A 24,601-nucleotide genomic window follows, 5' to 3' on the forward strand; every position below is an offset into this window, starting at 1 on the left:
GGTGAACTCCCATGGAATAGAGTATTTCACACCTCTTTCCCTTGGCCATAGGCCCTGGGCAGACATCACATGCCTGGGATCAATTGCATTGGCCTTCCATATAAGTAATAGTCAAGGGGCAGCTAGGTGGCTCAGTGGATAAAGCACCGGCCCTGGAGTCAGGAGTACCTGAGTTCAAATCCGGCCTCAGACACTTGACACTTACTAGCTGTGTGACCCTGGGTAAATCACTTAACCCCAATTGCTTTACCAAAAAAAAAGCTCATTCTAGTCCCTCCAGATCCATCTTGCTGACATCCATGGCCCTCCAAGTCATCTCCCTCCCCAATATATTTAGTACATGGCTCCTTCAGATGCCCTGATCTCTCACTTCCTTAACCTCCACAACTCCCATAACCTCTTTGTGCAATCTGTCTTGACCCTACACAAGAGAGCTCATATGTCAGCACTCTAGCTTAGCCTCCTCTTGCCGTTCCCCCTCGCCCAGGTACCAGAATTCTTGTCTAGACCATGGTAGAGAGAGAAAACTGGAACTTGGGGAAGTTGAAACTTAGGTAGAACTTGAGCAATGAACACCAAGTCATTTATCTTGTTATTGAGTCCTTTGTGAAAGGCTGCCATTCTTCTTCTAGAAATACGGCGCAATTCGCTACGAGGATGTGTACAGCATGCGCAGGAGAAGTCGGCTGTATGTGATCCAGGTGCTTGAGGAAACCACAAAGCAGAATGTGGTAAGTGGGCGGAGGAGATGAAGCCGCACAATGTGGCGCTTTCTCCTTTGGCATCTTTGGAAGACAGTCATTCCGTGGGAGGACAAATGAAAAGGACAAGACTTTCTGGGGCTTCTGGGGCTTTGAGAACTGTCTGGAGAAACTCTTTGAGAGGAAATGAACTATTTGTCCCCTTCTGGCTGCCATGCAGGTTATTAGCAACCCTTTGTGTATGATCTGGCCGGCACAGCTGTAGCTCAGGAATATAGGCATTCAGGGATGGCATTTGTATTGGGGGCTCTTCAGTGAGACCCCGACTTAGTCATGCTGCTGAAGAAATAAATGCTTTTGGCTCAGAACTGAATGTTCTGGACACAGTGGAGGTGGCTCCACACAGGGCTGCAGTGGGTTGAGCTGATCAGGTGTCCAGTCTGGCATCAGTGTGGTGAGCCCCAGGGAAGGGGGGAACCAGGTTGCCTGGGCAGAGGCTGGAAACAGAATAAGTCAAAGTTCTTATGTTGAGGGGGCAGCTAAGTGGCACAGTGCCAAAAAAACAAAGTTCTAATGTTGATCAGTAGCGGGATCTGGCCCATAAGCCCCCACTACACTTCCAGCCTGGACCAGCTAGGGAGACCCATCCTTTAAAATACAACCATACAACCACCCCCCAAAAAAACCATAAATGCTTTGAAATTATAATGACTAAGCTTGGCCCCAAAGAAGAGATATAAGAAGTGGGGAACTGACAGTATGGTTGATTTTGTTGTTCATCCTTCGATTTTGAAGAGGACCAATGAACACTGCATATAATGGCAGACTTTTTCAAGGTTTTGGTTAGGTTTGCCAAACTGATTTTCCCTTCTTTTTTATTCTTATAAGAGCTAGTTTTCTAGGGGGAGCTGGGAAGAGAGATACGTTTGAAATATAAGTGATAGGGGCAATAGGTGGCACAGTGGATAAAGCACTGGCCCTGGATTCAGGAGGATCTGAGTTCAAATTTGACCTCAGACACTTGACACTTACTAGCTGTGTGACCCTGGGCAAATCACTTAAACCTCATTGCCTCACAAAACAAACAAAAACACACACACAAAAAAACAAAACCAAAAAAGGAAATATAGGTGATATAAAAACAAAAGGTAGTAATAAAATGTTTTCTTTAAAACAAATCATTAATTAAACCCATACCCCCCCCCAAAAAAAGGAAAACCACTAATTGTTCTTGGTGGTGCAACTACTATACTAACTGACCTATAGTGCTTGAAAGTTCGTAGATGGGGCAGCTAGGTGGTGCAGTGGATAAAGCACCAGTCCTGGATTCAGGAGGACCTGAGTTCAAATCTGGCCTCAGACACTTGACACTTACCAGCTGTATGACCCGGGGCAAGTCACTTAACCCTCATTGCCCCGGAAAAAACAACAACTTAGTAGAATACTTTTCACCTATGATTTCCTTTGGGCCTCACATCAAACCTTGAGATGTTGGGGCTGTGGCTATTGGCCTATTCCCATTTTTATCAATGAGAAAACCTAGGTTCAGAGAGGTTGACTTGCCCAGGGCAGAATTTGAACCCAGGTGTTCCTAACTCCCAGGCCAGACCTCTGTTTACTCTGTGACCCCAGTGAGAAGGGGCCTTCTGGTCAAGTATTTTTAAATTGACCCATCATTCTCGATTCAATAATTTATAACCAAGAAAAAAATGTTCTGAAGATAGGGTCAGTTTATAATATTGCAAGACTAAACTTGCTTCAAGACTGAGTCCCTAGAGACGTTAGGCCACGTCTCCACAGGTCCCAGGCTCAGCATGCAGATAAATAATTCAGCGACTCCATTAGCTTTGTGCCCCCTTGTTTATGCTCTCATTTGGCGTAGCCTTTGTGAAGTGGGATACAATTACACCTTTTCTAAACTGTTTCCTGAAGGGTTCTGTTTTCCAGCCCAGATCTCCTATGGCCTTTGAAGTGTTTGATCACAGGCTTTCTGGATGACTTTTAAAATGGCCACTGTTCATAAGAGAGAAGTACATGTTGCCAGTAACCAGCGCTGCCACTGCCGGCTTCCAAGCGGTTGAGCTCCTTTGTCACTAATTTCCCTCCATCTCTTTTAAGCTCCGGGTTGTATCACAGGATGTCAAATTCGGCCTTCGTGAATTAGAAGAACTTTATGACATCTTTAAGGTAATGTTAGCTTTCTAATTGACAAACAGGTGAATTTTATCGGTGTCCTGAGCTGCTTCTGCTTTAATGCAATATTCTGCTGTTTTTAATAAGATTGAGTTCATTCACAATGTCCTCTGCTGTGATACCTTTCATTGTCTTGACAGAGAGAGCACTTTTTGTCTTGTTACTGGAATTTGACCAGCACCACCCTCAGGCACCATGACCCCAGCTTGCCGTACTTGGAGCAGTATCAGATTGATTGCCAGCAGTTCCGAATACTGTATCATCTCTTGAGTCCCTGGGCTTATTCTGCCAACCGGGATTGCTTGGCACTCTGGACCTTCCGATTGCTGGATGAAAACTCTGACTGCCTTATCAACTTCAAAGAGTTCTCCTGTGCATTTGGTAGGAGAACATCAGAGCCAATTCTATTTCTTTTTTCTTTTTCTTTTCTGGTGGGACAAAGAGGGTTAAGTGACTTGCCCAGGGTCACACAGCTAGTAAGTGTTAAGTGTCTAAGGCCAGAGTTGAACTCCGGTCCTCCTGAATCCAGGGCCGGTGCTTCATCCACTATAGCGCCACCTAGCTGCTCCCAAGAGCTGGTTCTATTTCTAAAGAAAAAAAAAACTAAAGGAATCCTAGACTTGTAGGATAGCCAAGGCACAGATGACAGTGATGATGATGATTATGATAACAACCACCATAGTAATCATAGCTAGCATGTCCCTAGCACCCTAATGTTCGCAAAGTGCTTTACAAATATTATCTCATTGGATCTGGACACTTGAGGCTACGTTCCTTCCCATTTTAGTGGCCCTTTACTATTTTTTCTACATTTCCAGAGCCCCATTTAAGGACCACAGATTCCCAGGTTTGGAAGGGCCTTCAGTAGCCATCTAGAGTTGGAAGGTGGCACCAACCCCTGCCCAAAGCTTAAATCCCAATAACTCGTTATGCAGCCACAACTTGAAGAGTTCCTGATGGGCAAACTCACTTTCTCTTGGGGAGGCCCATTCGATTTTGAGGGTACCTAATTATCAGGAAATTCTTTCTTAGATTGAGCTGAAATCTGCCTCCCTCCATTATTGGTTCTTCACTCTAGGGCCAAACAGGGGGAAAGAAGTCCATATTTTACATGACAGTCTTTTAAGACAGTACTTCAGTCCCTTCTGAGTCTCTTCTTCCCCATTTTAAACCTCCCTACTTCTGTCAGGTGATCCTCATATGACAGAAACTCCAAGACATTTCCCCAGTTCGTCTAGCCTCCTCTGGACACTCTCCAACTTAGCAGCATCCTTCCTTAACTGAAGGCCTCTGGGCTTGGAAGCTGTGCAGATTAGCTGCTTCCTCACTCACACTGCTTACTCCCATTGAGCTTGCTGGCCACTGCGACCTCCAGATCTTTTTAGACAAACTTTTGTCTAGCTCTGTCTACCTTATCTATACTTGGAAAGTTGATTTGGGGGGAGAAAACACAGCACATTACATTTCTTCCTATGGAATTCCACCATTCCAGCTTTTGTGACTTTACCAATCTGATGGGTATCAGGTGAAATCTAAGAGTGGTCTTTGTTATTTCATTTGTTATTAGTGATTTTAAGCATTTTTTCACATGGTGATTGAGCATTAGAATTTCTTCTGAAAACTGTTCAACAGGTTATCTAGTGGTGTGTGTAGATGGATGTGTACGTGTACCCACACACACACACGGTTCACAGCTTTTTTTTCTTAATATAGCTGCAATCCACTAAAACCCCAAGGTCTTCTTTTTATTGAACTTCTTTCTAAAAGTATACATTTTATTTCTTTCAATTGGCCAAGATCTAGGTTCTTTCTCTCCCCTTCTCCTCCACTGAGAACATAAGAAAAAGAAAACCCATTTTACACACACGTAGGGTCAATGGAGATGAATTTTTATGTCGGCCATGTCCACAAGTATTTTGTCTCATTCTGTATTCCTGAGTCTCTCTATCAGGAGGTGGAAGGCAAATTCCACGTGGAGTCCTCTGGCGTCATGGTTGGTCATTATGCTGCTAAGAGTTCTGGACCGTAGTACTCCATCTCCTTTATGTACCATAACTCACTAATTTTTTTTTTTTTGGCGGGGCCATGGGGGTTAAGTGACTTGCCCAGGGTCACACAGCTAGTGTCAAGTGTCTGAGGCCGGATTTGAACTCAGGAACTCCTGAATCCAGGGCCAGTGCTTTATCCACTGCTCCACCTAGCTGCCCCCTTGTACCATAACTCATATGCTATGGGAGGAAGCAACTCTTGCCATATTCCCAGAGTGACGTGCACTGTTGCAGTTCAGTGACCTGCTTAGGAACCACATAAACCAGAGAAGTGGGGAGAGGGGCAGAAAGTAGTTGCACAGGCAAGTGGCTAATCTCCTGCTGTGCTGGGACCTTGCTGTACTGCCCTGCTGTGGTAGCTCCCTCCCAGGGACCAGGCAGGCTCCGAGAAGTCTGTTCTTTTTTTTTTTTTTTTAAACAAGGTACGAGGCCTCACTCTAACGAAATTCTGTTTGGGGAGGAAAGCTGAGAGTGTCCAAGGAGGCTCACAGAGAGTTTGTCTCTTAGCTTCGATGACAGGAGGCTTCTGACTTATCACTGCTAGCTTAATGAACTTTCTGGGCTCCTCTGAGCATTGATGAATTGTTTTCTGGGGGCATGTGCCATTGAAATGAATGCTTCAGGCCTCTTTAATTGCTCCTTTTTGGTTGGTTTTTTTTTTAATTTGACAGATATCCTGTATAATGGAAGTTTTACTGAGAAGCTTAAGCTACTTTTCAAGCTACATATTCCACCAGGTATGACTTGGATAATGTCCAGTGCTGTAGAAGTCAAATCAGTCCCGTTTTCACAATTTGGGCAGTAGGCAGCACTCCTCAGTGGAAATGCTCTCTGCCCGTGCCACCAACCGGGAGTCTTGGAGAGAGTTGTCTGGGGCACTGAAATCCTAGGGCCATTGATCCCGAGCTGGAAAGAATATGAAAGGTCTTCTAATCCAAGCCCCTCATTTCATAGGGGAGGAAACTGAGGCCAAAGGTAGTTCAGTGACTTGCCCAAGGGCACACACAGATAGATTGAGAGCTGGAAGGGACCTCCTGAGGCCATACATTTGGTCCAGTTGTCCTCATTATACAGGTGAGAAAACTAAAACCCAGGGAAGGCCTGAGGTCAGACAATGAATATGTCATAGGTAGGATTTGAACACAGAGCTTCCTGTTTCTAAGGCCACCTTGTCTCTTTTCTTTTTCTTTTTCTTTTTTTTTAGTGAGGCAATTGGGGTTAAGTGACTTGCCCAGGGTCACACAGCTAGTAAGTGTTAAGTGTCTGAGGTCGGATTTGAACTCAGGTCCTCCTGACTCCAGGGCCGGTGCTCTATCCACTGCGCCACCTAGCTGCCCCGCCACCTTGTCTCTTGATCCTTATAGGAATAGTTCAATTGGAACAGGTGCTATTAGAATGACCAGTTAGTTGAATATAAAAAGGCCATTTCCATCTTGTGGCTTAAAGTTCGTAATAATACTGTTTTGCTGATATTATCAATACTGTGGATTCTGCTGAATAATAATATCTGGTGTGTATGTATATATATATAATATGTATATGTATATAAAATGTATATATGCACATATACACATACATATATGCATACACACATGCATACATACAGAATTGCCATTGATCTTCACAACAGCCCTGGGAGGGAGGTGTGGTTATTGTCCCCATTTTGCAGATGAGCAAACTGACTTAGACCAAGGTCACACAACCAACAAGCAGTGGAACCAGGATATGAATTTGGGTCTAGTGCCTTTTCTACTCTGCTATTCAAACCAGCATTTAAAAAAAAAAACCAAATTCCCCTTTGAGTCATCTTTTAGTTCAAATGGTGAATTGCATTCAAATTCTTTTTTTTTTTTTTTTGGTGAGGCAATTGGGGTTAAGTGACTTGCCCAGGGTCACACAGTTAGTGTCAAGTGTCTGAGGCTGGATTTGAACTCAGGTCCTCCTGAATCCAGGGCCGGTGCTCTATCCACTGCAGCACCACCTAGCTGCCCTGTGCATTCAAATTCAACTGGGATAGAAGATGCTCTCCATTTGGCACGCTGGGTTTATGAACAGCATTGTAAGAGGCAATCAGTGCCAAGTTACATGCTCTTTGAAAACACCTGAACAAATCCAAAAGAAGAAAGTCCCCGCCCCCAAACCTCCCGTGTGCTATGGTGCTCTAGCAACCGGTGGCAATGGGCTTTCATGGGACTGCTCAAAAATGGTGCTACCTAGCAACTCCAGCCTCCTGACAAACCACTTCAGAAAAGCTCTGACCTGTATAATTAGTTTTCTGAGCTCTAGTATCAGTGGTATCGTTATCCTTCCCAATCTTTTCTCTTGAATAAAAAGACCTGGTGTGTCAACATGCAACCTGAATACCCTCATCCCTTGTCATTTTTAGAGGCTTTATTTCAGAAGAGTCATTGATGGAGAGCCAGATGGGACCTCGGAAGACATCTAATGGAACTAATCCATTTTATAGATAAAGGAGAACTGAGGCCTAGCAAGGAGAAGGGACTCACCCAAGGTCACCCAGAGGATCCTAGTTCTAGAGCTAGAAGGGATCCCTGAGGCCATCTAGGGAAATCCTCTCATTTTATAGAGGAGGGAACTGAGGCCTGAGGAGGGAACTGAGGCCTAAGGAGGGGAAGAAACTTACTCAAGGTCACCCAGCTATGTAAGCATCAGAGATAGGATTTGAATCCAGGTCCTCTGACTCTGAGCAGCTAGGAAGCGCTGCAAGGGATGGAATGCTAGACCTGAAGTCAGGAAGACTCCTCTTCTTGAGTTCAAATCTGGCCTTGGACGCTTAACTGTGACGCTGGGCAAGTCACTTCACCCAGTTAGCCTCAGTTCCCTCATCTGCAAAATGAGCTGGAGAAGGAAATGGCAAACCCACTACAGTATCTGTGCCAAGAAAAGCCCACATGGGGTCACGAAGAGTGGGGACACCACTGAAAAACAACTGAAGAGCAACAAGAACTTCTGACTCTTTCCACTGTGCCAGCTGATAATGCATTTCTCTTTCAACATTAGGCCAGTGTTGTGTTCCTCAGTTTAGTTATTGAGGGAGACTGTGAGTGACTTAGTCTAAAGGCCGTATTTTCAGAGACCTCCATTGAAACGCTGCATCTGTCATGTATGCCAACTGGTGCTATTTCACAAACACTTGCAAAGACAGTCCCTGCTTTACTTTAGGGCTCTGTGGCACTGCATGGAGCCTGCTTCCTACTGGCATTTGGACATTTCTACATTTCCTCATGGTATCTCTTTTGTCCTTCTAACATGAACTAGCTCTGCCACAACCTTGGCAGAGACAAGTGGTAGTGCTGGTGACCTTGGGCAAGTGACCCCATCTTCTCTGGGCCTGTTTCTTCACCTGTAAAGGGGGAGGCTAGACCAGATGACCTCTCGAGGTCCCTTCTAACTCTAGATCAAGGATTCTGAGTAAACATGGACAAATCACTTCACATCTCTGCACCTCAGATTTCTCCTGTGTAAAAGGGAGGGGGTTAAACTACATCCCTCTGAAGTCCTGATCTAGGATCCTATGGGTGCTTTCCCATCCCTGGGCCCCATTTTCTACCTCTGTAAAAGGAGGAGGTTGGACTGCTCAGCCTATGGAGACCTTTTCAGTTCTAGATCAACCTTGAATCCCCTGTGATTTCTCCCCCCAAGCATCAGTTTCCTCCTCTATTAAAGGAGGAGGCTAGATCAGCTGACCTCAGAGGTCCTTCCTTCCAGTTCTAGAGCCTGGAGCCTCTATCTGCCCAGAGGTATAGAGCACTAGTTGTCTCATCCCATACTTCCAACCTTCTGATTCTTCCTTTCACCACAAATTCCCTATGACTTGGGTTGTCTCTTTCCAGCTTTTACCGAAGTGGAGTCTGTGAGCCCATCAAAAGGAGATCGACTTTCCGAGGATGAACTTCTCCGCTTCAGCCAGTTCCATGGTAAACGGGCATGCCAAAGTTTAATCCCGCCAATGGTGGGCAATCAGGCTCAGAGGCCTTCTTGGCTCCAGTGCTCTCCCCATGGGGGAACAAGACAACCTTGGTTGTCAGGTGTCTTCTGCTTCATCTGCAGCCCTTGCTTCTAGGCACCGGCACTCACTAAATCTTTGGCTGATTCCCTGACATACAAGGCTTTGTCCAGTAAACCGACTTACTTATCTGGTTAATTCGGCAGAAAATCCTTTTTTACTTTAGCCTTCGTTGTTGTGAAAGTTTGTGAAAAAATGTATTTGTCATTTGTTTTGCTTGACTATACATATTTCATAATTGTTACAAAGGTTTTCTTGTTCTTTCTTTTTCAGTGACCAAGATAGGGACAAAGGGAGAGGGAGAGGGAAAGGCAGAATTTTTTGTTCATTGAAAAAAAAATCATTTAAGAAATGTATCCATTGCCGTTCTTAACTTTAGTATACTATAACTAGTACATGGGATGACCTGAGGATCAGTTAGTCAACAACCATTTATTAAGCACTTGCTGTGTACTAGGCTCTGTGCTAAGGGATAGGGATAGAAATAAAAAGTAAAAGCCAGTCTCCCTGCCCCCAAGGAGCTTACCATCTCATCTTCATATGTCTTAGATGGGCCATTGTGAATCTGAATTTTCATGGTATCAGTTGAAAAGGCACCATGGTGGAGTGGATGGGAGAGCTAACCTTGAAGCCTGGAAGACCCAGGTTCTAGTCCATCCTCAGCCACATCTTAGCTCTGTGACCCTGGGAAATTCACCTCAGGAAACTAAGAGCATCGACAGAGAGCATTTCCTCCCTGGCAGTTCCCTACATCAAAAGTCTGGTCCAGAAAAAATGGTAGATGAGACAGGACTGGATATATAGTGGCGCCAGGAGTCCCCTTGAAGTCTGGGCCTTTTGGTTTGCCTTTTTTTTTTTTTAGTGAGGCAATTGGGGTTAAGTGACTTGCCCAGGGTCACACAGCTAGTAAATGTTAAGTGTCTGAGGCCAGATTTGAACCCAGGTACTCCCGACTCCAGGGCCAGTGCTCTATCCACTGTGCTACCTAGCTGCCCCTGGTTTACTTTTTAATTAACCCCCTGATAGGAGCTTTTTGCCTTTTCCTTCACTTTATTCTCCCTGAACCCAGGCACCCAGTGAGATGAGGCAGTAGGCCCAGTTAGCCAGTGACATTGCTGTAGGAAGCCAAAGCTCTTGCATAGGTTTGTTGTCACAGTGTTAGGCCATTTCAGCCAAAATTGGACCCCTAAAGAAAGAAAGTGAGCCAGGCTGATTGCTTTGCATATGACAAAGCTGAGGTTTTACCTTCCGAAAGGATTTAGTTAAACCAAGGAGTTTGAAGGATGTCATGTGTTCTCTTCCTCTAGTTTCCTTACCCGCACATGGACAGGAAGTAGGATCAGCGAAAGGCAACCCAGAGAAAGGTAACAAACATGCCCTTGGGAGTTCACTTAATTCCAGTGCTGTGTCCAAAAGTCACAGCAGCAACAGCACTACCACCTATTCTGATGCATCCACTGTGGGGACTCAATCAGGTGGTACAGACTGTAGTCTCTCTTTGTCATTTCCTCTTGCAAGACTTCTCTGGTACGATGGAAAGGGTATTGATGAGGGAGGCTTGGGATTGGGGGGGTCAGATCCTACCTCTGATACTTCCTGCCTTCCCCTTCTTAGGCTTCCATTTTCTCAACCTTCCCCCCCCCAAATGATGGAATTGGTCTCTTATACCTCTAGATCTAGGGTCCCAGAATTCCTCCCTGGGGGACTTTCTCAACAAGTTGGAGGTTATCTTCTTGTCTTTTTGGTATTTCATGGACATGCAAGAAAAAAAAGTCAGTGCTGCTCATTTGTTTTCAGACAGTCCTTAAGTTCTAGAATTTCTTGTATGTATTTTGCTTTAGCAGTTTATTTTATTGTTTCACTAAATACTGGAGTTTCTTGGTGGGAGTAAATATATGGTAGTCAAAAGATCCACATTATTTTAAAATGCAAATTCTGGGTGTTGTTTGGCCAAGTAATAATAAAGAGGTGAGAGCTATTTAACTCCTACAAATTTCTGAAATGCATTTGAACTTCTTACTTGTTTGCCTTAAAAGATTCTGAATATTTATTATTAAATTCACACTAGTAATATACTGATCAATCTATTTTTTTTGTGGGGCAATGAGTATTAAGTGAGTTGCCCAGGGTCACGCAGCTAGTAAGTGTCAAGTGTCTAAGACCAGATTTGAACTCAGGTCCTCCTGAATCCAGGGCCAGTGCTTTATCCACCTCGCCACCTAGCTGCCCCACAGATCCATCTATTTTCAAAGCAAATGCATTGCATTGTATTTGGTAAAGTGCGTGTTGAGAACATCTCAAGAAATTGTGCATAAAACAACTCATCGTGAGGCAGGCATTTCCGTTCTACCAAATCATTGAAAATGTCAGTTTTGGGGGGCAGCTAGGTGGTGCAGTGGATAGAGCACCGGCCCTGAATTCAGGAGGACCTGAGTTCAAATCTGGCCTCAGACACTTAACACTTACTAGCTGTGTGACCCTGGGCAAGTCACTTAATCCCCATTGCCTCACCAAAAAAAAAAAAAGAAAGAAAAAGAAAAAAGAAAATGTCAGTTTCTTCTCTCCCATATGCCAAAGTTGGTCTAAACAGAAACAGAGGAAGGGTTACAGAGGGAGACAGCAGGGGACCAAGGCTTTACTTGCCCCTGCTATCCCCCTTATGTTCTTTCTTTTTCTACCCTGTCATGCCCAGACTCTTAGAAGGAATTGTCTGTACCCATTGCCTCTCCTGCCTCACCACCTACTCTCTTCTAAAACCCCACCCCTCTCCCAGGTTACAACGATCTCTTTTCTCAGTCTTTCTCTTTGACTTCTTTTTAAATTTGGATACTGTTGTCTCTTCACCAGGCACTCTCTCCCTCGGTGTTATAGACAGGCCTGACTCAGGCCAGTCTGGTGCTTTATGTTCAGAATTGGAATGAAATGAGACTCTCATAAACGAACAGTTAACAACAAAAAAGGTTTGTGTAGCCATAACATAAAAGAAAACTGAAGGATACATCGATTCAGCTGAGCATAGCTTCCTTCCCTCTGTATTGGCCATTCTGGTCTAGTGGTCAAAAGCCTGAGGGAGCTAGGTGGCGCAGTGGATAGAGCACCGACCCTGGAGTCAGGAGGACCTGAGTTCAAATTCGACCTCAGACACTTAACACTTACTAGCTGTGTGACCCTGGGCAAGTCACTTAACCCCCATTGCCTCACTAAAAAAAAAGCCTGAGGGAGGACTGACTCCTCATAAGCTGGCTCTTATACTTAGGCCTATGGGGAGCAGCAACAATAGGTGGCCAAGCCTGAGTCTACTGAACCATCTAAGTCTGGAGGATGATTTCAGTACCTTTTTTTTTTTTTTTTTTTTTTTAGTGAGGCAATTGGGGTTAAGTGACTTGCCCAGGGTCACACAGCTAGTAAGTGTTAAGTGTCTGAGGCCGGATTTGAACTCAGGTACTCCTGACTCCAGGGCCGGTGCTCTATCCACTGCGCCACCTAGCTGCCCCGATTTCAGTACCTTTTAAAGAATAATGAGTCTCTCTGTTGCAAATACTGTTCCTGCCATTGGATTCAATGATACTCTTGTCTCCTTGTTCTTCTCCCACCTATGTGCTCCTCATAGTTCCCTTTGCTGCCTCCTCATCCACCTCCTGCCATCCTCAGGCCTCCGTCAGGAGCTCTTTTCTCTTGTTTTCTCTTGTCTCCACACTCCCTTGGTGATCTGAACAGCTCACATCCGTCCAAAGTTCTTTGTCTCTGCAGATGATTCCAGAGATTAGATATCCAACCCTAACTTCTACATTCTTAACTTCTAAACTTTAGTCTACTAAAATGCCGCCTCATCTAATCAGTTAATTGCTGGATATTTCCTCCTGGATGTTGGCCTGTAAGCATCTCAAGTTCAGTAGGAGCAAAATGGAACGTCTGAGCTTCCCCCACTAAAACTTTCATTGACTGCCTTATCTCCATTGAGGACACTACCACTTCTCAGTCACCCAAGTTTGGACCCCAGCATCGTCCCGTCCCTCTTATGTAGTCAAGTGCAACATCTCTCAGGTCTGTTGTCTTCTCTCAGATCACAGGAATACTTGGCTGGTTCAGGCTTTCATGTCACCCAAACTATCATAATAGTCTCCCAACTGATCTCCCATTCATCCCATTCACAGTTGCCAAAAGAACCTTCCTAAGATGGAGCTCTGCATATGTTATCCCCTGCTCAAAAACCTTCTATGGTTTCCCATCACTTCTAGGATAAAACATAAGCTCCTTATGCTCGGGCCCTCCACAATCTGGTTCCCACTCAGAACCATACCTAGGCTAGGGCAAATGGAACCTTGTCCAGGCATGGCTGAACTTAGGAAACTGTCAAATTGGTGTCAAAAGTGGCTAGAGCACAATGACTATGAGACCTGAGAGGATGAAATGGGAGGGAGGGATAAGGCAGTCACTGCTTTAGTTAACATGATTTGTCCCAGAGTACCTTCCCCATGGGTACAAGCCCTTTCTCCTGGTAGACAGACCTCCCTAAAGGCAGCAGGAGGAGATAGGTGCCTGGGGCTATGTACAGACGGGGTCAGGGAGAATTTACATTTGGCCCTTACATTGCACACACATCTCCGGGCTGAAACTACTTGTACTCCTCCTGGGTCAGGTTTCTCACTCCAACTACCTTCATGCCTTAGGGCAGGGTCTTGGGTCTTTGCCAACCCAAGCCTGGAATAGGGCCTCACCCACTCTCACCACGAAGAGGAAAAGATGGGTGCCCAGGGTCCCAAGAACAAGCTGACAGGGTTGGCGATGATCCAGGAGAGTGTCAGGTGGCTAGAAAAGGATGTTGATCCTTCCACTCCACCCGACCCCACCCCTAACCTGTCTTCCTGGGCAACTATGCATGCCTAGCTAGCACCTAGTTGAGAAGAGTAGTTAAATAATAAGGTTTCTCCTGTGCTGTTCTTACCTTTCACAACCAAACTTCTAGTAAAATCTCTTAACACTCCTTGTCCTCACTTCTCTTCCTACTCATTTCTCAGTCCCTTGCAGTCTGGTTACTGTTTGTTTGAATACCACAGACATTTGTGAAAATGGCTCCCCCAGCCTCCCACAGGATCGAACCCTCCCTTGTAAGGAAGAAAAACATTTAAGGAAAAACACCCAATATAGTGAACTCATCTGATGCTCTAGCGCAGAGGTGTCCCTCCCAAATAGAAACGAGGGCCACCAACCCCTACATAAAGAGCCCTGCAAGAGGCAGATTGACTTAGTCTTAAAATGTAATGCTATCTATGTTTTATCCTCATTTTATATCTTTTGTTAAATATTTCTAATTCAGTCAGTAATAAATGCAGAATTGTGTGATCCAGGGGCTGCATGGCTGAAGCCTCAACTGTGTATTCCTCCACCTCTCTGCTGAGAGGAAAAAGGCATATTCCATTATCTGTTCCCTAGAATCATGATTGCTTTTTTTGGTTACTCAGGTTAGTTCCTTTTACTGATCTTTTCATCAAAGTTGTTGTTGTTGTCCTTGTTTTGTTATCTGGTTCTGCTCCCTTCAGTCTCCCATTTCAAATGTGTTCTCCTATGTTTCTCTGCAATACTCATACTTGTCATTTCATATTACATGATGATCTTCCATTGCATTCATGTACTTATTTTGGAACATCTCTTATCCTCCAGGAGAATATAAGCTCCTTGCGGGCAGGCTATTTTTGTGTTGATATCAACATCACTTAGCAGAGTTCCTCGCACATAGTAGATGCTTAATAATTGCTTATTGATTTTAATGAAATAAGTGATATCAGCTTAGCAGTCAAGAATAAGAAGATTGTTTTAAAATTAAGAGAAAAGATCCCTAAGATCCCATTGGACAGAGTCTCTGCCAGGAAAGATGCCCAAGGGAAGAGAGTCTCAACATAAGAAAATCTGGCTGTCCAAACCTGAGAGGTATATTTAAAACATGATACTTGACTCAAGTTGCTTCACAGGGACTTTTCTTAGAACCTTAAATTCAAAAGGGACAGACATGAACCATCATTCATGAAGCAGCAGTAAAAACCTATGACTAGGGGGCAGCTAGGTGGCACAGCGGATAAAGCACCGGCCCTGGATTCAGGAGGACCTGAGTTCGAATCCAGCCTCAGACACTTGACACTTGCTAGCTGTGTGACCCTGGGCAAGTCACTTAACCCCCATTGCCCTGCAAAAAAAAAAACAAGGAAAAAAAACTCCTATGACTAAAAAAGAATACAAGAGAATGGCTAGACTTCTTAGGAAGAGTAGAGCCAGAATAAGCTAAAGGTTTTAAGCCATGCCAGGGGCAGCCTTTTGGCTGGGATTTTAGGCTTCATTAGATTCTAGTCTGATGAGTAGCTTTTCTATGCTCTGGAGAGCCTTATCACAACTCTCACTCCCACTCACATTGGTTCCCCTTCAAATGCTATGGGCTTGAGCCCCCATTACTGTTTATTGTCCCCAATACCAATCCCCACTTATATTTAATATCTCTCTTATATCATTGATTGATCTCAGTTATTAGTTGCCTGGTATCATTTAACCAATTAACATAAATTAGCTTTTACAAAGATATATTTAATGAGAAGATATGGCCAAAAAACAGAAGTATAAAACATCCTCTCTCCCCTTTACTCGTCCCTGGGTAGAGTAGGCTCAAACTTAAAGCCTTTCCTACAAAACATTTGCCTCACTGAGTTTACTTCCAACTGTGGCATAGTCAACAAAGTTGATCTAAAAACCAATATCTCAGCTGCTGCATTCAAGTCACTGCCAGGGCTGCTTCTTATATGCTGCACAGGGCTTTGCTTACCACGTTTGGCTATCCGAAAACTCTAGAATAGACTCCTGTCACTGTCCCTATCACAGCTCCCTTTTCTGAACCTTCGAAGCTCATAGGGTTGTATCCTTTTCCATGTGGCGGCCAATATTCTTTCACCTAAGGTAGGAAAGAAGAGAAATACTGGGGACAGAAGCAATAATCAGGCTCTGTTCCCCTGACTTCATGTTGACCCGGTGGGGAGAGTAAAACATTACTCACCTGTCTCCTCCTCTTCTCCTCCCCTCTGCTCCCTTCCCTTCTCCTCTCCTCTCTCCCCCTTTCTCTTCCTCCCTTTCTTTCCCTCTACTCCCTCCATCCTACCTGGAGGCTTACAACAGTCCTTGCCACCTTACTAGAATGAAGCCAGGAAGGAAAAGAAATTTGCTTTAGCTGGTTAGTAACTTTTTAACACATGCTCACTTCTGTCTCAGAAGCTAGTCAAATGACTGTTTCTTCACCAAGTGGTTCGTGAACTGGAGAGAGTCACAGAATAATCACATGTTCTTTTTTTTTTTTTTTTTTGCGGGGCAATGAGGGTTAAGTGACTTGCCCAGGGTCACACAGCTAGTAAGTGTCAAGTTTCTGAGGCCGGGTTTGAACTCAGGTCCTCCTGAATCCAGGGCCAGTGCTTTATCCACTGCAGCGCCACCTAGCTGCCCTCATCACACATGTTCTCAAGTGAAACACCAGGTCCTTCCATTCTACAACATCGGGAACTTCCTGAAGCATTCTCCCAGCACTGAACTCTCGTTGGCCAGTCTCCCATTACAGAAGGAAGGACAAGAAGGAGGTCCACTCCTTGAAGTAGAAGGGATCATGGACAATGAAGAGAAAGCAGAGCTACTCAACTGCTCTTTGGCCTCCAACTTCTCTTATCAAGGAGAATGATCTGCAAGATGGAAAGGGTTGAGGGAATCAGAGCTAGTAAGAGAGTACCTACCAACTGTCATTGAGGTCAGGGACCCCCGGCCTAGAAAAATTACCACTGTAAGTGCTGAAAGAACATGTAGATAGGATTCCCAAACCATTATTGATAATCTTTTTGGTTTTCCTGAAGAACACAGGGATCTCATCCCAATTCTTAAAAAGGGAAATTCTGCAAACTACCCATGAACTTGACTTTAATCACAGGGAAAGCTCTATAACTGAGTATTAAGAAATTTTGCCAGCTCTCCAGAATCCAAGTAGTATTTCCTGTGAGCCAGTGTGAGCTCATCAAGAATACAGTTTCTTTCTTCAATAACATTTCTAGCCTGGTAGATCAGGAGAATGCTATAGTTAGAGTGTGTCTGAATTTCAACATACCATTTGATCATTTGGGTGATTTTATTCATGTCCTGGTAGACAAGATGGAGAAATATGGTCTAAATATTAGGTGGTTTTAGAACTAGTGGAACAGACACAAAGAGGGTTACTTACTGAATCAGTATTGACTTGGAGCAAGGTCTCTAGTGGAGTGTCACGGGTCTTTGGCCCTGTTTTGGTCAAGCTCGACTTGATTGAAAATATTGACGGTATGCTTTTCAAATTCCAACATGAAAGAAAAATGAACACTCAACAACCTGGTTCAGCGACAATTGATTTTAAACTATTGTAGTAGAAACAGCAGTTCATTTTCCTACTTGAACAAATGTGTAATGGTGGGTTGTTCATAATGAAGTGTTTCTATTCTCATTCAGGCAGGGGGAAACTCGATGTTCAGGCGTATCTAAAGCAGTGGCAAGATGAACTTCTCAAAAAAGAAGAAAACATTAAGGATTTACCCAGAATGAATCAGGTAGAGTAGTTTCAAAACCCTTATTTTTGTATAAATGTGGGTGTGTGTTAGCCTGAGTTACAAATTTATATAGCATGCTGTTGTGTTATGTTTCCACAAACACCAAATGAGGCTGTAGGAGTGGGAAGTGATGGGTTTTGCTAATGATTTTGTCTCTAGATGCTCAGCCGTGTCTAGAAATGGAGTTTCTTTTTTTACTAGTCGAGCAAATCTGAACTGTTGATGGGACTAATCCATCGACCCTAGGCGTACTTGTAGGGCACCATTTATAATATACCTGGTTTGGTTGCCACCTTTCCAAGTATTAGACTCAATTATAGGTTGGTCCTGTTAACTTTCTCAATGATTGTTACGGCAACAAAATGGTAATAATGGTAACGTGTTAGCTCTTAGGATGACATGTCTCCCCATATGTCCCTGTGCCTTCTGTTTTCAGCTGTGTCAGGCTCACATTTTTTTTGTTGTTTTATTTTAGGCTCACATGTTTAATTCTGGTCCTACTGTCCTGATAGCTGTCAGGCTATATATAATTCTGAACCCTCCTATCCCCTTTACATGTACATGGGTAGCGTCTCCACTTTGTCCAAACTAAACTACAATCTGCCAGGCAGCCCTACGTTGATTCGCACATGTCCCCTTTCACCAAAATAAGGAAGGTCATGGAATTCCGAGTCCCTTCCTTCATCTCAAGTGATTTGAAGCCTGAATTAGATGCTTTGAGAGGAACCAAACCAGAGTCATAGTCAGAATTGTCAACGTCTTCCATGGCCGTCCAGTCTTGAAAAGCAATTCTTTCTGTAACAAAACATGGCAAGCTTTTGCTAGAAGCCTTCCAGTGAGAGGAAACCTACTGCCTCCTAATGCAGTCATTCCATTTTTTAATGGTGCTGATTGTCAGGAGGAGGTTCTTTACATTGAGCCAAAATTCACACTGTTGTAACTTTTATCCCTCCTTGTGGGGCAGAAGATGTATCAGGAAATGGTTAATGGAAAAATAAAAAGCAGCAGTCAAACTTATTATTTTATATATATATATATATATATGCATACACATACATGTGTATGTAGTTATTTGCATTGATCTCCATTAGACTGAAAGCTCCCTGAGGGCAGAGACTGTTTTTTGCCTTTCTTTGTATCCCCAGCACTTAGCACAGTACCTGGCACATAGTAGGTGTTTCATAAATGCTATTTGATTGATTGGTTCACATGCATGTATACCATGTGGTATAGTGGATAGGAATCTAGCCTTAAAGCCAGGAAGACCTGGTTGGAATCGCATACTGACTGCATGGCCTTGGTCAAGTCACTTAACTTCTCAGCACCCTAGGTGATCTCTGTTGCAGAAAAGGTGCTGAACCTCATTGGTAGAGGAGTTTCATACGAGTATCCACATATAGTCCCTATAGTACTACTGGCTCTTTCCCTACCCTGTAATTTTTGTATCAGGCATACCTTCCCTAAGCCATCATCTAGTTCTGGTTTTTATCTCACCAAGTCTCAGTGACATCTGAGGTCAGATTTGCCTCTTTGGTTTAAGCCCCTTGAGTTCCTCTTGTTTGTTTCCTGTACTTTAGGCCTTTGTCTAAAGGCAGTCTGGGCCTTGGGTTTAATTACTTCCTCGTTTCTTGGATTTGTCTCCTATAAACTTCTGGATGTCTCATCAACTTTTCTTCTTCCTACCTTGCATAAATAAACCAATGAGAAAAGCAATGATTTCAGTATAAACTCAGTGCCAAGCACTGAGGCTGCAAATAGAAATGCAAAACAGTCTCTGATCCCAAGGAGCTCACAGCCTAATTGGAGGAGCCAACACACAAAGGAGGGAGCAGCTGTGGTGCAGGTGGCAAGGCCCAAGGCCCCTTACTCTGCAGCAGTGAAGCAGATGGCAATACATCCCCTTTTGTGCCATTCCCATTGATTACAAACCCTATCAGCTTCCATTTGACGTCACCCAGGACCCGCTTTCTGGGTTCCTTAGGAGCTGTGGCTCTTGAGGACGCAAGGATCACATACTCTCCAGTATTTTTGGCTTAGTGGGTGGATGCAGACTGTCTTCTCCCTCCTCCTTCCTTTGTAGTTTAAATCCCATTTGAGTAGATTTGCAAGACTCCAGACAAATTGATTTAAAAAAATTTTAATTCTGAATTTAATAAACACACAAAAGAAGCCCATGAATTCTCCATATAAAAAGTGAAACAAAAAGAGTATTATATGTGAAGCCATGAATCTATCACATACAACTTGCTTTTTAAAAAAACATAATAAATATAATATATTACTTTCAGAACTTCTCTGCTTATCTGTGTTTCCCCCTGAACTTTTTTCTCCTCTTTTCTGTCCATTTTTAAGATGTTTCAGTGGCTCTCTTTTTTTTTGGCAGCAGTATTACTACTTAGCACCTCCTTCCTCCCAACCCAACCCTCAAATAAAAAGAGAAAAACACAATCCTTATAACAAATATGCATAGTCAAGCAAAACACATTTCCACGTTGGCCATGGCCAAAAGTGTATGTGTTATTCTGTACTCTAAGCCTGTCATCTCTCTATCTCAGTAAGTGGGTAGCATGCCTTATCATTGGGCCCCTGGAATCACGATTGGTCATTGCATTGATCAGAGTTTTAAGTCTTTCATTTTTTTTAGTGGTGGTGTTATTGGATAACTTGTTCTCCTGACTTGACTCTGCCTCAGTTCCTATAAGCCTTCCCAGGGCAGACAAATCCATTCTTACCAGCCCGATCTTTCTAACCGGGAGCCTGTCATGCCTACGTTATCATGGTTCTATTCTCAAGACACTGTCTTCCAAACCAACTGTTCCCTTCCCAAATCTGTTTTTCCCCTTATTGCCCATGCCTTCAGTAAGCAGCAGTGCAGACAATATCACCTGTGGCCCTACTGTCTCAGCCAAGGCCTTGATATCTTTGTGCCCACAGAAATCACCAGAAGTAGGTAGTAGTTATATATTCGGACAAGTCTTGGGAGGATCTCCAATGCATTCTATAATCATTGCCACTTTCAGAATGGAAACCACCACAGAGTGAGAGATGAGTGGAAACTCCAAAGGAAGCAGTTACCTTTTTTTTCACCCAGAGTTTATTAGGGTAGTTTTATGAGTTGCCTTTTGACAAATAAACTTCTGTGGGAATTCTCTGTCATTGGAATCGTTAGTTAACATTCACAAATGATATAAAAATGCCTACAGCTCATCTCCTTTCTTTGTGCCTCCTAATGTCTTGGCTTTATTACACTCCACCCACAACCTTTATAAAAAGGGTGCTTATTTGCACAAAGGTATTTATAGCTGTATGGAATAGGGAGAAACTGGAAGGAAGCCCAACACCCCACTGCTAGGGAAAGGCCAAGCCAACTCCAGCACGTCACTGCTATGGAGACTATATCACCATGAACAATAACAAATGCACAAAGGGTAGAGACATCTGGAAACGTCTATACAAAAATATTGTGGCCTGAAAAGAGCAGAACACACCCAACAAAACTATGCATAGGCTGTAAAGTGTTGTATACATCTATTCGAATTTACAATCGGAAGGTTCAGAAAAAAGTTGAAGTGTTCGTTGCTGATAAATTGCTGTTGTGAATATTTAGAGGTTTTTGTTTAATTGTTAAGTTGATTAAACACAACATGTTTTAACCGTGGTTGTTCATCATTCTACTAGACAAATTCAGAAAGTCATTCTTTCTTTTAAACATACTGGTTGATCATAGCATGTCTGTGCTGGGCATTTGGGGAAGTTAGAGAATTTCATCCTGTCACTAAGGCCGGTTACCTGATGATTTCCAGAAGATGTCTCACAAAGTAGCTGGTATATGTGGTAGGTACTTTCGTGGATGTGTATTGATTGGACTAATGTGCTTCTCTCCCTCCCCTCCCAACCCCAACCAAATATTAGCTCCTTGTGGGTAGGGACCATTTTGTTTTTGTCTTTGTGTCTGCAGTGCTTAGAGCAGTACCTGACACGGTCGATATTTCATAAATGTGCCAGACAAACAGCCGTGGAGTAGTTATATGAAAGGATCTGGGAGATGGAAATTTCTACCCCTTAGCAGGCTGACTTCTCTGAAATTTTCTACCCTGATTTGTGTGATTCCAGTTTTATTGACACCTCAGGTTTTTCACACCATAATCATTTCTCAATATGCATCACCACTTCCCCATCCAATTTCAGGCCCCTTTTATAATAAAGAAAAACACTTAAACCCGACCTACTAAATAAGTGTATCTGGCAGTGTTGCCACTGTCCACTTCTGTGTTCTCTTACCTCCCTACTGAGAATAGGGAAGTGGGTTTCACCATCTGTTTTCCAAAACCAGGGTTGCTTGTTGCAATTAAGTCAAGACTGCCCGCCTGTTTAGTGTTCATGTTACTGTTACTTGTCTACATCTTTACTGTGAAAGGTGAGAGGTCTCTAGATCAGCAGTTATTCAGGGGTAGAAAGCCACATTCTACAAAGTTCACTTCTCAATGCACTTCCCCAAACAGGTGTGGGATATTGTGTTGCCATGTCTCTTTCGTGTTTCCCAGGTACAATTTATTCAGCTCTCCAAGACCTTTGATAACTTGTTTCATGGGCATCCTGAGGAAGAAGAGTTATACCAGGCCATCGCAGTTGTGACCAATCTCTTGCTCAGGATGGAAGAAGTGGGGAGGAGACTTCATGGCACAATGTCACCCACCAAAGAGAAGGCCAGTGACTCCACCACCATAGGGGACCCTGGTAACAGCAGCACCCCTCAGCCGACTGAAGCAGCAAAGGAGCTCTCCCCACTTAAAGAGGAACACCAGTGGTCTTTTGCTTTTGAGCAGATCCTTGCATCATTGTTAAATGAGCCTGTCATAGTGAGGTTTTTTGAAAAACCAGTAGATGTCCAAGCCAAGTTAGCAGATGCAAAAGCCTCCCAGCTGAGTTCTAGAACAAGGGTGTAATTTACCAGCGTGGAACCCATTTTTACCAAGGATTGCCTGAAGTTTACCAGGGTCCATTGAGCTCATTCCCTGTGATCCCTGGGAAGAAACCTCAGGGATTTAGCTTTATGTGGCACAGATCTATTTGAAGGAAACCAAGGTACCCCAAAGCACAATTCCATTCTTCATGATGACAAGCACTTTTTATATAACATTTTACTTCATCTGCACTATCTTAAGACATCATCTTCGTGTCACCCCTAGAGGGCACCACCAAACCACTCAGTTTAAAAACAAAAACAAAAAAAGACTCTTACTAGTAGTTACCTATGAAATAGTGTCGGAATCTTCCAGTTTGCTGTTGTATTTGGATACCAGTGATATCGCTTTGTCAAATTGACAGGCCCTCGTTTTGAATTCTGTATGTGTATGTGCCTCAGTCTTGTGTAGATATTAAAGTGCTTTAGAGAATAGAGCCCTTTGAGCCTTAATTGTCCACGGAATACTGCCATTCAGAGGCTTTGAGCCCAAGTCTTAACTGAGTGACTATAATTAATTTTTTTTTTAGTTTACCCGAGATTATTTTCTAATATTGGCTCTGGAAGGACTTCCAACATCAGTCCAGGTCCAGAAGCCATCTCTCTTCCTGCATCCTTCTCCTCCCTATGGCAGTGTGGCATAATGGACAAAGAATTGGCCTAGGAGCCAGAAAGACCCGGGTTCAAGTCTTCCTCTGACACATACTGGCTATGTGACCCTAGGCAAGTTACTTTACCCCTCAGTATTTTAGGTAGCTCTAAGTCTCAAAGATGCAGGGAAGATGCTGACCTGCATTGGCACAGGGGACTTCCTTGCTTGGGAAATAGCAGATACAGTCCTTACCCCGTGCCACCTCCTTCGCAGTCTGTTTCAGATCTCAAAGCCCAGCATTAATTTCCCATTAGCAGTATGGAATTCAGAGGAGGAAGAGACTTGTTTCTTTGATCTAAGGGCTAAAGAGGCTGCCTCAGGAAGTCTCTTTGAGTCCAGCCTCTTAGAAGAGTTTGCACTTTGCTGATTATAAAGGGGAGCTCATAAGAGTTTTATTTTCCTGCTTTTGTGTACTTGAGGGAACAAAAATTATTGACAGACATATCCGATGGGACATATAATATTCCAGACCAAGATGGATCACGTTAATATGTGTGACCTTGGACAAGTGTCCTATCCTCCCTTTGTTTCCTCTTCCATATAATAAAGGAATTGGACTAAATGATCTCTGTGGGCCCTTTGAGCTCTGAGATTCTCTGCTGCTAACAAAGATGAAGAACCCGACCCCCCCCTACACACACACACAAATTGTGTTTTCTGCCTTTTCTTTTTACATCCCCTACATTTTCTGATGAGTTCCCTCCTCCCTCACAGGGAGCCATCCCTTATAATAAAGAAGAAAAAAAAAACCCGTTCCGCAAAATGAATCCACAGAAAATAGCCAGTTTATATGCAAAATTACCAGCATCCACTTCAAACATTGGACTCTTACCAGATGAACTTAGTCTCAGATTATGGCGCTTTGAGTTGGGAGAACGAAAACCTTTTGAAATCTGAAATATCAAAGCTATCTTCCCTGCTTCCCGGCTCTGACCAGACTCATTCTTTTGTAATCAGTCATTAGAATGATTTATCTTCGAAGAGCTTTGGTCCTAGCCATTTCACACATTCAAAGGGCAAAAAAACAAAAATACTACTAATAATAACTAGTATTTCTATACTGCTTTAAGGTTTGCCAAATGCTTTCTGTAGATTTTTTCAGTTAGGCCTCAGGAAAAAAAAATCCCTTGTAACTTGATATTGTAGATATTATCCCCATTTTTCAGATGACAAGATTGAGATTCAGATATTTGCCCCCATGGTCACATGGACACTCAGATCCAGGTCTTCCTGATGCCCGTGCCAGTGCTCTGTCCACTATGCCATGTAACACCATATATGACTTTCTAACTAGGGTACTGGTGTGGGTCAAGTCATGGTGCATGAGGCCCTAAATCTAAAATGATTTTTAATGTTCAAATGTCTCCTTTTCAGGAAGATTTGATTTCTGAATAAATACCATTCAGATCTACTTATTCTTAAT

General features: G+C 43.5%; 1 protein-coding gene across 4 annotated transcripts in view; it reads left to right on the top strand.

Annotated features, from left to right (window-relative positions):
- TBC1D8B (TBC1 domain family member 8B) overlaps window positions 1–22,669 on the top strand; it is a 103,045-nt gene extending 80,376 nt beyond the window's left edge. For 2 of the 4 annotated variants that reach the window (XM_043974412.1, XM_043974415.1), the window contains 8 exons: window positions 633–731; window positions 2,820–2,888; window positions 3,035–3,275; window positions 5,614–5,679; window positions 8,797–8,880; window positions 10,277–10,333; window positions 17,466–17,563; window positions 22,108–22,669. In XM_043974412.1, coding sequence (XP_043830347.1) covers window positions 633–731; window positions 2,820–2,888; window positions 3,035–3,275; window positions 5,614–5,679; window positions 8,797–8,880; window positions 10,277–10,333; window positions 17,466–17,563; window positions 22,108–22,509 — 1,116 coding nt within the window. In that variant the 3' untranslated portion in view covers window positions 22,510–22,669. The remainder of the gene's footprint in view (window positions 1–632; window positions 732–2,819; window positions 2,889–3,034; window positions 3,276–5,613; window positions 5,680–8,796; window positions 8,881–10,276; window positions 10,334–17,465; window positions 17,564–22,107) is intronic. The other 2 variants (XM_043974413.1, XM_043974414.1) reach the window with 2 other exon arrangements.
- Window positions 22,670–24,601: the final 1,932 nt, after the last annotated feature.

Source organism: Dromiciops gliroides, chromosome X (assembly GCF_019393635.1).
Source record: "Dromiciops gliroides isolate mDroGli1 chromosome X, mDroGli1.pri, whole genome shotgun sequence".
In the NCBI taxonomy this organism is placed as follows: domain Eukaryota; kingdom Metazoa; phylum Chordata; class Mammalia; order Microbiotheria; family Microbiotheriidae; genus Dromiciops; species Dromiciops gliroides.